This window comes from Clupea harengus, chromosome 2 (assembly GCF_900700415.2).
Source record: "Clupea harengus chromosome 2, Ch_v2.0.2, whole genome shotgun sequence".
Classification (NCBI taxonomy): Eukaryota; Metazoa; Chordata; class Actinopteri; order Clupeiformes; family Clupeidae; genus Clupea; species Clupea harengus.
In genome coordinates, this window is record NC_045153.1 from 18,568,242 (window position 1) to 18,583,596 (window position 15,355).

The following is a 15,355-nucleotide window of genomic DNA, read 5'->3' on the forward strand; positions in this document are numbered from 1 at the left end:
GACCCCACCCATGTGGGACCCAACAAATAGCAGTATCATGGAGAGGCGGAATATTAGATGAGAGAGGAGCATTGGTTCTGTTTGGTTTTGTGGTATAGTACGACCTCTAGTTGACAATGAACTGCACATGAAATACAACTATTTTTACATTTACATTTAGTCATTTAGCAGACGCTTTTGTCCAAAGCGACGTACAAGGGAGAGAACAGTCAAGCTACGATTTTTAAAGAGGATTAATAAGTAAGTATTTGCTGCAAGGAGTAAACAGGTGTTGGAAACCTGAGAAATAATGTCAGGTTATATAGGAATGCCTCCTTGTAACAGAATATAATAGAAGTGAGGGTATGCTTTCAACGTTTGTGTTGCACCATCTATTGGCAGACAGAATAACTTTTCTAAGTCTTAGATCCCCCTAACATCTCTCCCCAAAAAGATGTGTGACTCAAATCCCTGTACTACATTATATGACATTCATAATCAAAGGATGCAGAACACATACACACAAACATTTGTGGAATAATATGAAACAAGTGAATATATTTGTGTTATAATTGCTGGCAAAAGCTTTAAAGAAATATGTAGAAAAATATGCAAAAATATCAGTTTGGCTTGTCTGCCATTATCACTGGAAATTTGCCATCTGGTTTGTTGACACCTGTCAGTGGGCCGATCAATCTCTTTAATAATAGTTATGTAGTAGGTCATGTTTGTATGTGAGTAACAGCCCTTTTCTGAGTAACTGATCCAAGTAGTTTATATCCATACTTCCTTGAAGGAGGAACAAGTCTATTTGACAACCATTGACCAACCAAAGCTTTGAACACACTATTGTATCATAGACCTTGGAATTATTAAGGATATAATTGGCCTCATTACCAAAAAAAAAAGCCTGTATTCTGTGAATTTGAAAACGATTTTCCAAAATCGAATGAAATCACAAAATGCTCACCAATCCATATGTTATGCATGCTCTTTTATTGACAAACCAGTGCCAAAGAGACGCACGGAAAACAGTGGCGGACTTCTTAAAAATCAGTGACTCTCCGGAAGGAGCCAGTGTTGGCGCAGGCAGCACCCCAGTCGCTGAATTTGCGGTACTCGCCAGGCCTGAGGAAGAACTGACGGCCCCGGTAGTTGGGATGCTCGTACAAGGTCCAGTATCCCTCAATGACGTTGCAGGAGTAGATGTTGTGGTTCGGGAAGCTCTCCTGGACAGACTCGCAGTCATCGGTGAACTCCATCATGTGACCCTGAAATTCAGGGCGCTCATAGACGCGCATCCGATAAGAACCACCACTGGCCTGTGAGGAAACACATGAGGGTTTCCTTTAGGTTTCTCAGTTATAAAGGTGCAGCCTAATTTGGAAGGTGATGTGTATTATTTCACCCCATGATGTTTCTCAGATCCATCATAGGAGATAATAGAAGATAATAGAAGAATAGAAGATGTTTAGACTTAATTGCCCTGATTCAATCAATACATTTTGTACTTCCAGGAGACCCTGTTAAACCTTGTCATTGGATGTATTTGTACGTACTTACAAGAAACATTCTTCAGATTAAAACAAATTCTGCCACTACTAGTACTACTAAAACAGTCATGTACATTTCCAAATTTCCAAAAGGATTCCAAATATGGCCGAAATGGTTCTTCTGAGCTCCCCAGCACAGAACATGAGTCATTAGCAGACCAGTGAACAAGCCTCCCCTGCCCAACTCAGTACGACTTTCCACAGGCAGTTACTCACATAGTTGAAGGTGCGACAGGAGCGTACGGAGTCATTGTAGCCCATCCAGTGTTGGTACTCTGGATACTCCCCACGGGTTACCACGTACTGGTATCCAGAGTAGTTTGGTCGTTCGTACAGGACCCAGCAGCCGCTCTCCACCTTGATGGAGTTGCAGCGGCTGAAGTGGGGGTGCATGTCAGGGCAGTCCGTGTCGCACTCATAGGAGCGACCTTGGAAGTTTCGCTCCTCATAAAAGATTATCTACCATGCAGGCAATAGAGAGAAAGCTAGACTAGTTGTACTGACCCAGTTTCCCTCATGACACACTGCCCCAGAAGTATGCAAGAACTAAATGAAACAAAAAATATATTCACACACTGTGTTTTTAATATTTTTCTGCATTATAAACGTAATGGTGGATAAATAGCCATACTTGCTGCACTGGGTTAAACATAGTCAAAATATTCATCAATGTTTTAGTTTTAATCGTTTACATAAGGCCTATTAAAAACATGAAATGACTAGTTATGAGTTCATATATATATGCTGTGAGATAAAGATAATCTTTCAATTGCTCTTGGCCGAGCTTCTGGTCTTACCTTACTCATCCTGCACAGCTCTCTGGAGACTCTGAAAGTAACAGCCTTGCCAACGGGGGCCTGTGGGCCACGCTTTATACGCCTCAATCAACGCTTCATGGATCAAACTTTATTTGTTCTTTTAATGACTGGGATTTGGAGCTCTGGTAGCGCTGCCAAATGTCTAGATCCAGTGCATAGAGTTAAAAGCCCTGATTCATCAGAGCAAAAGGCCTAGCAGGGCACATTGCTGACACCTCTTGCCCCCCCTCTTTTTTGATACTGTCACTGGAGTGTCACTACATCCAAGAACCTGCCAAAATGGGATTAATGTCTGTCACATGGAATGTTTAAGCTCATCACAAAATCTATAGCATTGTTTGGCGCACTCCCTGGTAATTGAAAGCAGAGCTCTCTGAAATGCACTGTGTGACACCTAGTAGAAGCCTTGAGACTGGGATATTAGCAGGACTGTTTATGGTTTGTAGATAGGGGAAGGTGTGTGTGTGTGTGTGTGTGTGTGTGTGAGAGAGAGAGAGTGTGTGTGCATATTTTGTCCAGGTTGTGACTTCAGAATACTGAGAAAGGCTTTTCTTAACAGAAGTTTATTTAAAGGGTTTAACACTTTGATTCATTTAAGTATACCTCGTGAAAAAGCACATAACAGAGCCACTGAAGTTCTGTGGGGAAGCAAAAGAAGAAAAAGAAACAAATCATGAAACGCAAGGCAGATCCCATCCATGCAATGATGTAGAGAAGGTGACAAAGAAGGCGTCATTGAAGATGCCCTGCAGCAGAACTCTCATGCTGGACACTCTCATTATATTTCTGGAAATGACATGTTCTGACTTCAGTCCTGCAGGGATTCTTGTGACCCCTCATAATGCTCTGTCTTCTCAGTCAAGGAGTCTCCACTGTCCTGCAAGATACATATTTTAACCAAAGGTGCATAACGTACTGATGTTACTCTGTTTGGCCACAAGGTGCCGCCATTGCAACTTTAAAAGACATCAACGTGCAATACAACCAGTAACGCCTAAGAAATATTCACTCAATGATTGCCACATGATTGCCCTCGGAAAATGAAATTCTACAATTCATTTCTTATGACCATTTACTACCATTTCTCCATTTTTTTAATGATTTACAGAATGTGGTGAACCATTTACCGAGAAAGATGACTCAGAGGAACATGATGGTGACGGGAGTGCACCTTGCCTCACAGCGGGGGCAGCCTTACAGTGGATGGACTTCCAGCGTTTCAGCCTCTCAGCTAGGTAGAAAGAACAAATCCAATATAATCACAAACCACACACAGACAGTTTCTGCATTTAAAAAGTTGAATCCAGGAATTCACACAGGTAAATTGTTCAGTTTATTGCCAAGTGGGAGGGACACAAACATACTGTGCTTGCGTGAGTGATCCACTGCTTTGTAGGAGCCAAGCATGGCAAATGGGTGGTAGGACAAGGCAAATGGGTGAACAATAGCACTCTGGGAATGATAACAGACAGTGGACCATTTGTCAAAAGCAAACAAACATGAAGACTTTTCACTGATATAGCAGGGCAGCCAACATGAATGCAACTCAGTTTACCTTAGTTTGACTGTGAGGGTAAGAGGCAGATGGCTTGCAGTTGTACAGAGACAGGATGTCCTTCACTGGCAAGCTGTTCTAAAACACAAGCAACACAGACTGCTGTCTTATTAGCTGTTTTAAGTGTAGTGTCATGACTAGTTACTTTAATTGGAAATGAAACATATACATTTAGTACAATTTGAGATCTGTATACGTACACATATAGATGTATGTTCATAAAACTTATATACAGTATGTATATAAAATATAAAATTTGTACATATGCCTCTATTGTATACGTGTTGTTTGCTTAAAGATAACATGAGCTCACCATGATCACCCCGGCAAAGGAGGAGAGGATCATGGCTTCTCGCTCCATTCGGTTGGGGTACTGTATGTGTCCAGGGCTTCTTTGTCCATTGTAGGAGCACAATCAAATCACACACACAAAAATGAAATATAAATAAAACATAAAACTACAGAAATCAGGATAATTTTGTTTTACAGTTTAGAACAAAATAGGTTGTGCTGAAATAAACATAATATGTCTTTAATTTCATGTATAAATGTGTGCATTTGATTAACACAAGTCTGTACTGCCAATAGTCCCACCGACTATCCCCAACTGGAAGGGAAAACTGATTTTTCACATCACTCACATGATGAAATTTTCCATGAGGTCTTTGCCATCATCTTTATTCAACCACCACAGTGCCACACTAATAGCCAAGTCATAATGGGCCTGTGAATACACACACACACACACACACACACACACACACACACACACACACACACACACACACACACACACACACACACACACACACACACACACACACACACACAAATCACAAATCAAAGAAATCACCACTGAAAAACTACACAATTGTTTGAGATTGTTTAGACTGCATTGCAACTGCTTCTTGATCTTCATTCAATACATAGTTATAAAAGAGTATATCAGAAACTAAAATCAGACACTGAAAATGTGTCTTTGTGAAGATATGCTGGGTGTTTGTGGAGGTATCATGTTTCCACTGTTAGGTATTCATTCTCAGTCTATGAATATCACATCCATGAGTTTTCTTTCTTTCTCGTGAGGAGTAAGCAATGCTGTGTACCATAATGAACATAACGTAAAATAGTCTTGTAATTATCTTGAATGTTCCACATGGAAATAAGGCAAACTCACTTACAAGGTCATCCAACATGGTAGACGTTCCTTTCCCTTTGGGATCAAATCCATTTTCCCAGAGTTTCTGTCCAATGTAATCACCACTATTAAACAGAAAAATACTTTTGACTTTTAATCTTTCTTAAGACAAAATTACATTTTTATTTTAATTTTCAAGCAAACAAACAAATAGACTCAGAATTATATTTGTATTAGAAGCAAGTCTATAAATCATAGCGTCAAGTGAGTAAAACTATGAAAACATTTTTTTAACCAATTCTGTGTGACCATTTAGAGCTTGTGATGTTTCTATAACAACAAGTTCAGCGACAATAACCTGGTGAGATCGGAATTGGATCGGAGATCGCCAAGATTTCGCACTTGGTCATTGTTTTTTAGAGCCCGAGAATCAAGGTGTTCACTAGTACTAACTCTCTTGTCTTTCTTGTCAAACACAATAATCTCTGATTTATCTTTATCTAATTGAAGAATTTTGGTTGATACCATTATTATTGCAGACTGCAGACCCCTCACACCCCGGACACAAATGATTCAAACTCCTCCCCTCTGGTAGACGCTACAGATCACTGTTCGTTTCACCTCCAGACACAAAAACAGTTTCTTCCCCCTCGCCGTCTCACTACTGAACAACTAACCCACTGTAGCATATATATTTATATTTATATATTTATCCCTGCACTTCTCGCACTCTCCACTTCTTCTTTGCACTACTGTTGTGCAACATTTCACAGCTACTGTATATAGCCATTCCGCCTTGTACATACTTTCTTAAACTCCTTAGTCCATTGCACTCCTTAGTCCATTGCACTGTTGCACTGTTGTTTGTTTGTATTGTATTGTATTGTGTTGTATATTTTGTGTAAGCACACTGAGAGTCACTTTACCAAGTCAAATTCCTTGTTTGTGCAAACTTACTTGGCCAATAAAACCTGATTCTGATTCTGATTGTATTTGTTCTAAACTTTGACACTGTGAGTCTGTTGGGCTGTAGTCATCTGGTGAGAGAGCCAGATAAATCTGTGTATCATCTGCTGTTGTTGTATCATCACTGTTGTTGTTCTGTAGAATTTGGCAATGGCAGCATATAGAGACTGAACAGAAGAGGTCCGATAACTAACCCCTGTGGGTTTCCACGTGTTATAGCCCCCCTATCATTTTCATAACTGCCAATGGTGACAAAGTAACTCTGGCTTTCTAAATAAGATAAGGTTTAGTTTTTTCTCCTCTTATGTTCAGCTTTCTTGACTTCCAACATCCATGTCATTCAAAAATGTAAAGTTAAAATTATCCAGGAATATATCAATTGTCTCTGCACTCTGCACTGGTTTGTGATATAGATATAGCCTGAGCACTAGTACTCTCATTTATTTAGTACTCTCATTTATGTATGACTGATCTGTGAGTCAAAGACACAGAAATGATCAGAAACGGCCAAGTCCTTTACCATACATACGAGACCAGGTAGCTGTATGAGGAGAAACTCACAGTAATGCTTCAATGTCTCTTTTCAGTCGTCTGGCCTCCATTTCTCACTCGGTCCACAGCAAGCAGAAGCAAATGTGTGTCAAGCTTGACCACTCACTGAAATGAAACAAATGCGGGAGGGAAATTATATGTATCATGACATTTGCAGTGTTGTATAGTAATGAAGTAGAAATACTTCGTTACTGTACTTAAGTTACTGTACTTAAGTAGTTTTTTTTGGATATCTGTACTTTACTTTACTACTTATATTTCTGTTTACTTTTACTTTTACTTCGCTACATTTTGCAAAGAAAACTGATACTTTTACTCCGATACATTTCCCATGAAACCTTCGTTACTCGTTACAAAATCAAATCATCTTTAGAAAAAAAAAATCATGGGAGTGACGAGACCAACGTCGGGGACTTTGGTAGAACAACGACTGCAAGCAGGTTTGGCGAATCAGTGGTCCTAGCGCACGTTAATGCGCTATTGACCGTTCGCAAAAGCCCCATACTCTTAGTTACTGTTGCTACGTCTTTTGAACTCGTTCATGCACTATACTGTCTGTCAGTGTCAATGATTCTTTTTGGAGTAATATCTCCGCGATATCCTGTAGATCAAGGCAAAATGCACTGCAATATGCAGTGGGAGGATGTATACAATAATCGAAGCAAAAGCATACAGGTCTCAATCAATAAATGATAAACCCCACGACCTCTTCATGCTACCAGCACAACCTTGTAGACTAGTCATGTTCTTTCACCGCTGGGTAAGATCTGTATATAATATTTTAAGCTAGCTAATAACCTACAAAGATTATTTATTCTTATTCTTTATTCCATCTCTGGCGAGGTATCTAGCTAGCTAGCTAGGATGGTGACAATATAAAGTACAGTACAGTAACGTAGCAGTGTGAAGCAAAATAGCTGCTAGTAACGTGATTGTTCAAGGAATGTGTGTGCATGTTGCTGAAAGTATTTCACAGTCACTGTACCGATAACTCTCTTGTAAAACTGATGATCCTGATGTAATGCTATGGCTTTGTATCAGATCGCCAGGTTATTGCTTTAAGGTTGTGCCTTATGCATACCTTGGGATACTCAGGAGCCCATTCACAAAATGTTACAAAGAATAAAATTCAAAAAATTCATAATGGCTTTTTGGGACGTTTTGTTTGAAGATGAACAAAAAAATGTCAGTTTCAAGTAATAACTGGGTTGTTACTTTCGGTGCTGCTTTAGTATTGCCTATTGTGTTCAAATAAGGCCCAGTTTATAAGTATGCTCATTCTAGTCGGAATAAACTTCATAATTCTGCTTTTTTATTAACAGCATTTACTTGTACTTTTACTTTCAATACTTAAGTACATTTAATATCAGAAAATTACTTTTGATACTTAAGTACAGTAAAGATCAGATACTTTAAGACTTTTACTCAAGTAGTATTCTAAAAGGTTACTTTTACTTTTACTTGAGTCATTTTACAGTAAGGCATCTTTACTTTTACTCAAGTATGGCTTTTGGGTACTTTATACACCACTGGACATTTGCCAGTAATATCATTCATCCTACTGGAAGACTGGTTGTGCCTTGGCATGCTTCTACAGAGAGTGGTGACCCATGACCCATGACCCTGATACTATGAATGAGAAAAGAGACACCAATGAATAAACTCTTAGGTTCATGTGACTTTGGTCACTCAAGAACTTTGCTTAGAGACTACCACGTATCGGCTTTAGACTACGGTATATGGGCCATTCTACCGAATTGGTGCAAAGTCAGGTTGGAAATATTTTGAAAATTTGTATGTTTTATTCCCAAAACTTTGTCCGTATATACAGTGGGGAAAATAAGTATTTGAACCCCTGCCGATTTCGCAAGTTTGGCCACTTGCAAAGAAATGTGTGATCTATAATTGTAATAGTAGGTGTATTTTAACAGTGAGAAACAGAATATCAACAAAAAAATCCAGAAAACTGCATTTTATAACATTTATGACTTAATTTGCATTTGATGCAGAAAATAAGTATTTGAACCCCTAGCAAAACATGACTTAGTACTTGGTGGAATAACCCTTCTTGGCAGACACAGACGTCAGACTTTTCTTGTAGTTGGTCACCAGGTTTACACACATCTCAGGAGGGATTTTGGTCCACTCCTCTTTGCAGATCCTCTCCAAATCCTTAAGGTTGCGTTTTCAATGGGAGGGAATGAGGGAATGAGGTTCAAGCCCAATATTCCACGTTACATGGCCCCATCCATAGTCCCCTCGATGCAGTGGAGTCGTCCTGTACCCTTGGCAGAGAAACAGCCCCAAAGCATAATGTTTCCACCTCCATGCTTGACGGTTGGGATGGTGTCATATTCAGCATTCTTCCCTCCAAACGCAACAAGTCGAGTTGATGCCAAAGAGCTTGATTTTGGTCTCATCTGACCACATCCTGTCTCCCAATCTTCCTTAGAATCATTTAAGTGTTCATTGGCAAACTTCAGACGGCCCTGTACATGTGCTTCCTTGAGCAGGGGGACCTTGCGAGTGCTGCAGTACTTTAAACCATTACGGCGTAGTGTGTTGCCAATGGTTTTCTTAGTGACTGTGGTCCCAGCTACCTTGAGATCATTCACAAGCTCCCCCTGTGTAGTTCTGGGGTTATTCTGCACCTTTCGGATGATCACCGATACCGCACGAGGGATATCTTGCATGGAGCCCCAGACCTAGAGCGATTGACAGTTGTTTGGTGTTGCTTCCATTAACGAATAATCGCACCAATAGTTGTCTGCTTCTCACCAAGCTGCTTGCCGATGGTTTTGTAACCCATTCCAGCCTTGTGCAGGTCTACAATCTTATCTCTGACGTCCTTGGTCAACTCTTTGGTCTTGCCCATGGTGGTGAGGTTGAAGGTGTGAAGTATGATTCTTTGGACAGGTTTCTTTTATACACGTCACCAGTTGAGATCAGGTGTACCTTGTTAGGCCTAATGAGGACTAATCTGTGTGCTTCTTGGGCACATAACTGGTCATTGGCAGCCAGAATTCTTGCTGTTTGCTTGGGGGTTCAAATACTTATTTTCTGCATCAAATACAAATAAAGTCATAAATGTTATAAAATGCAGTTTTCTGGATTTGTTTGTTGATATTCTATTTCTCACTGTTAAAATACACCTACCATTACAATTATAGATCACACATTTCTTTGCAAGTGGCCAAACTTGCGAAATCGGCAGGGGTTCAAATACTTATTTTCCCCACTGTATATTGTACCATATCTAAAGTACACATATCTAGTAAATGAACCGTCAATTTTTATATTGTATTTTCAGAATGTGTTGGAATGTTTTTCCTCTCCCAAAAATTGTCACCACCGAAATATAGTAATAAACTATAGTAAAAACGTATTATTATTAACCTGTTCAGATTGTGTTTCCTTCCCTTCTCTGAAGAGTATTTTTACAAATATTTCTTGAAGGTTTTCACAATGAAATCAATAAAAATGAAATTTTTACCAAATTTCAAAGTTCAATTTATACAATTCATCCAAATCTAAGTGCAATATTTCTTTGTAAAATGCAAAATACTGATCATATTGATTCCAGAGTTGATGATTGATGAAATTGAATCAGTATCATAACATTTTAGTTGATAAGTCAATATACTTTATTTTTTACAAAACATCCAGTGTTTCGGTAGTGACAGCATTGTTTCGGTAGTGACCACAGTATTTTGTTTGCAAGGTTGTATCATATTTCCTCAACCTTATTGCTTAATCTTAACTCATACCATGCTTTAGGTTGGGAATATTAAAAACACAAATGTTTTGTGCTTTTGCTGTCTTTTCCTCCATGATTTTCTGACCTTCTTTTGCTCCCTGTTGGATAAATCACTGATACATTTCAACTTTCCTTCTTCCTTTCGTTTCGTATTTCTTTCTCTCTCCTTCCTTAAATATTCTTGGTGTTTCACTGGGTCATCCCTCACTCTTTTTCGGTATTCTCTCAGCCTCTCTGCTCCACTTTTTCCTTTTGGCATTTTGGTGTCTTATGATTCTTTCTCTCCTGAACAATTTCAGATAGAAATCAGCATTATCTACATGTTTACCATTTAATCCACATAACACATTTATTTCAAAATGATGGGATTGAACTACTTACCATTCCATTTTGTCACTACCGAAACGATCATGTCACTACCGAAACTTTACCATATGTTTTGGTAGTGACTGTTTTGGTAGTGACTGTTTCGGTAGTGACAATTCTAGCTAAATTTGAGCATAAATAAATTATTCTAGCAAGCACATGGTTAGCAAACAAATCTTTGAAGAGGTGTACACACAAACAAACATAATACATTGCATAAAACCCCAAAAAGTTTACTTAATTGAAGAAAATATGTGTTCGGTAGTGACAATTCTTAAGGTTACACACTGATTTTCAGACTTTGGAACACATTTATATCAAAAGTATGGGATATATCTATTTACCATTCAGCCATGAGGGACAGGGATGCAGTATCACTGCTTGGTTATAAATGCAGGGGTGTGGCTAAAAAACAGGCTCAGCCAATGGACTAAAACTCCTGTGTTTCGGTAGTGACATGAAAACTATGATTTTTTGAGTATAGTTTTTTTTTTTTTTTTTATTAAACCCACAATAAATCTAAATCTTCCAAGTTCTGTTTAAACTTAATCATAAAGATCTTTAAAATTAGATCATTGAAAAAATTTTAAAAAATCTAAAAAGTGTTATTTACAGAAATTTAAATTTAGATGCCAGGGTTGGGGACAGCTACTTCCCAATAGAAAGTACCCTATAAATGATGATTTTGTATATATTTAGCTTATCCCTATCTCATTTAATGTCTTGGGTTTAAATATACCATAACATATTCTTAGTAAATATCTATGTCTGAATACTTAATTGTTTTGTAAATAGTTTTTCTTGTTGTGGGACCACACTTTGCACCAATTCGGTAGAATGGCCCATATATAAAAAGCTATCAATTATGATAGGTGAAAAATCACTCTTAAGTTACCTCAGGACTCCGTTGTAGAGTTGTAGATCAGTATATTTATTCAATAACAATTGCAATCAGGCTCACTCATAGCACAAGGATGAAGGTGAAGCAATTTCACTAACATTGCACAGGGGTTATATACTTAGGATTTATCTAATTTATCTACTCTGTATCTAATACTGACGCCATACATCATTCTAACGTCAGCAGGAATAGCCACGCTTGACTAAAAGTCGCTTTGCGTCATCCCAACTGCTGAGATACAAGAATGTCAGTTCTATGCAGGGTTGCAGGCACAGTTGGACCCTTCTTATCACCTCTGAGCTCACCTAAACAAAGACAAGAGGTTCCTTCACTTACGCATGTAGATCTTACACATATGCAGACTAAGTGGCGCCAGTAACTACTAATCAAAGTTACACATATACACAGAAACACAGAAAAGCCATGTCCCTGCTTACATAAGCACATGATTCATACAAAGTAAGTATCAATACAAGGCACTTGATTCATATATTCTTAAGTCATTAACAGTGCTTGGAAATTATCTCCATCAAATCAGGTTTGGCAAGACAGCAACCCATGCAGTCTTAGAAAAACAGTATGCATACAGTAATCCATTCCTCCTGGGATTTATCGAAAAAGAACTAAACAAGCAAATCTATGTCTGTTCTGTGAATATGGTATGTTGTGAATAGAAGCTCAAAGATAGTTCTGATGGAAATGAAAGAGGATGAAACTAAGAAATATTTAACAGTCCTGACGTCCATTTAAAGACACCTGCTTGAGATGTGTAAGCTTCAAAGCAAGGTCTGGCAAACATGAATTGGACTAAACTGCGTGATGCAAAAGATACAGTACAGGTAATCTACTTTCACATTAAACCAATTTTGAATGAATAGAACAGACCCTGGTAGACTGTTTAACTCACCTGAAAATCTCTATAAGAAACACTGAGGAAACTGTAAATACGTCAACAGAAGACTTCTGCTGGGCAGTTCTCGTCATGGAAGACAGGAAGTAAATAGACTGATAGTATAACAGTGGTCTCAGGTATTCGGCTCACACCTGAATTATTTATTAAGGAACACCTGTCAATCACTTTAACAATGGGGCAAGCCACAGGCTATAAAGGTTCACAGAATAGCTGCTTAGCACAGAACTACGCTACAGAAAGCATAACCATGAAGCAACTTGTGAAATAATGATCAGAAGTATTTTTATGACAATCTCAATGAGTGTTCACAGTCAGTCAGAGGACTGGCCAGCATGGCTATTGCATTATTCTAAGAGGGTAATATTGATTGTTAACTGAACTGACAAGATCTAGTCTACAACCTTATTTTTGGCTTTTGGAAGAAGCATCTTTTTCTGACAAGTTATGCATTGATGTCAGAAGCTTAACTTTAGGAAGCACCTGATATCCAACTTTAACTGTAAATCATGTATCAAATCAAACAACCAATCAATAAATCGGTTAGTCAGTCAATCTCCCTCTTTCAGGCTGTCTGTCTCACTATCTATTTGTCTATTTAAAGATGAACAAGAAGAGTTTGTGGTGTGAGTCTGGGATATAATTTCACGGAGGCTAATTTTACTTCACCATTTAACTCTGGCTGGTATATATCCTATTCTGTAATTAGGCTACATATTCAACGTTTAAAGCATATTCAATTGATCGATTAATCAATGTTTTCATTCCCTTTCCTTGTGCTCATCTTCATATAAGATCCTATTGTAACCCAGACTTCACGAATCAAGTTTCTACTTCTACTGCCATTCACTGCATCGATTAGTACAAGCTCTCCTAGTTTGATTGTAATGCCTAGTCTCGTGATCACAACATAGACCATCGCTAGGTCTACACGTTATGCCTTAGTTAGCAAGGATAGTTTTTCAGAGGGATGATCCAGTTGATAACGTTAGATAGCATTAGGTAAACATTAAATTATGGAAGTCGATCCAAACTGGTGATTTCTTCGGAAATGATTAACTCTGTTGGTGTCAAGATGATACGAAGGTTTTAAAGAAGCTGACAACCAAGGTAAAGTGGCAGACAGTCTGACTAACGATAGCTGGCTTCGGAGTAGCTTCAAACATTCCGGTGAAATACGCTAACGTTAGGCCTGCTGTAGGGTCTTTGGGAAACATCATCTAACTCATACATGTCGGGTGGGGAAACCATGCTTAGTGCTCCGAGTGGTTGAGTATTTAACGTGCTAATAATTGTTGTTTTTAGTGTGGGGGGAATCTACCTTAAAACCCGTCTTGCTTTATATTAGCTGGCTAGCCAGATAGCAGATGAATTGGTTAGCAGACGACAGCTAACGTGAATGACTTCAATCCAATTGATTAACGTTAGGCAAGCTTTTAATCTTACTCTAGCAAGCGTGTCCGTGTATGGTAATAACATTGGATAGTTGTATTGAATTTATGAATGATTTGTCTTCCTGTCGTCCTAAGGTAATTGAAATAAACATGTTTGGTTGTTATCGTGCTTGCTTAGTTTAAACATTTTACAATCATCACCCTAACTACCATCCCACGAACAGGCAGTTCTGATTAGCAAAGTAGATACATATTTATAGATCTATGTGTTTAACATGAATTAGTGAGTTCAAAATATGGCAACTGCGACTGCCAAATTAGTGTAACAACCGCCGCATTTACAGTAACGTAGATCAGATTGGTGGCAGAAACGCGCCGTGCAAGATGTTATGAAAAGTTAGTTCTGAATCCAGCTAGCAATAGCTTTTAGGCTCATAACGGCCATTCGTCCCTTGTAGTCACATGATTTGCTTCTTTAAAGAATGAAAAGGATAACAGTTTTATGTTCTTATGGTTTCTCTCTTTACCGCGCCGTTATGGGTTGTAACGTTGGCCTGGTTGTCAAGATTATTTGTATTTTGATATCATGATGACGTGTTTCATTCAAAACCAGTCAGTTGGATTCACCAAACAGTAAGTGAAAGTGTTATTGTGTAGCCTATTTACTACAGCTGTTAATCTGTTTTACGTCTATAGAGTGACCTAGGGATAAGGCAGACACACAGAAAGTGTTGAAGATTATTCTGCATTTGTTAATTTCACTACTGTGTTACCTGTGCGAGGTATGTTATCAGTGAATGCTGTCAACCATGATGAAGTATATCCTGACTCGAACTTTTTTCAGCAGTGGCCAATATTAACTTCACTAGTTCAATTCAACAAGTTCCTCTTTTAGGAAGTGAAAACCTTCCTTTTTACATGAGGATTGCTGTTGCCAAATGTGTTATCGTTTTTTTTTTTCTGTCGGATTATTATGTGACTGAATACTTAAAGATTGGGAGACTTATTGGCTGCCTGCTACCTGCTTTTATGGTTGTTTTCCTTTTGTAAGGGTGTGAGTGAATGGAGTCATGTGCTTCCTTTGAGAGCACATGCATGCCTTTGAGTCTTAAGCTATTGCACAAAGTTCACACACAGAGTACTTCCTTTTAGCTCTCAGCATCTCTTTGAAAACAGAGCTGATGTAGTTTATAGCTGTACTCTTTGATCTTAGAATGAAATGACTGAACAAATCATGAAATATGCCGCATATGTAACATAAAAGTAAACTAATCAGGAAGCTGTGGCTTTTGCGATGTTTGCATATTACTGCTGCTTTTGGTGAAAGTCAGTTTAACCTGTAAATGCCAGAGCTGTGTCTGCGAGGTCCCCCCTTCTCCCTCTGGAGGAGTTGTTCGGTCCTGTCTGTGCTTTTAACAGCCTTCTTCCTCTCGTGACGCTTTGTTTCCCTCGGCCGTAGGAGCAGT

General features: G+C 38.6%; 2 protein-coding genes across 2 annotated transcripts; both read right to left on the reverse strand.

The window, feature by feature from the left end:
• Window positions 1–956: 956 nt before the first annotated feature.
• On the reverse strand, window positions 957–2,778 carry LOC105899377 (gamma-crystallin M2-like). Its single transcript, XM_012826548.3, has 3 exons — window positions 2,330–2,778; window positions 1,749–1,991; window positions 957–1,301 (listed from the first exon to the last, which is right to left on the reverse strand). Exons 1-3 carry the CDS (start codon window positions 2,336–2,338, stop codon window positions 1,026–1,028), a joined length of 528 nt encoding a protein of 175 aa, XP_012682002.1. The 5' UTR covers window positions 2,339–2,778; the 3' UTR covers window positions 957–1,025.
• Window positions 2,779–2,895: 117 nt separating this feature from the next.
• Window positions 2,896–15,355, reverse strand: LOC105899366 (uncharacterized protein C2orf80). The gene is made up of 9 exons (XM_012826538.3): window positions 15,227–15,355; window positions 6,571–6,666; window positions 5,087–5,168; window positions 4,547–4,629; window positions 4,219–4,297; window positions 3,906–3,983; window positions 3,715–3,802; window positions 3,478–3,581; window positions 2,896–3,227 (listed from the first exon to the last, which is right to left on the reverse strand). Exons 2-9 carry the CDS (start codon window positions 6,609–6,611, stop codon window positions 3,159–3,161), a joined length of 624 nt encoding a protein of 207 aa, XP_012681992.2. The 5' UTR covers window positions 6,612–6,666; window positions 15,227–15,355; the 3' UTR covers window positions 2,896–3,158.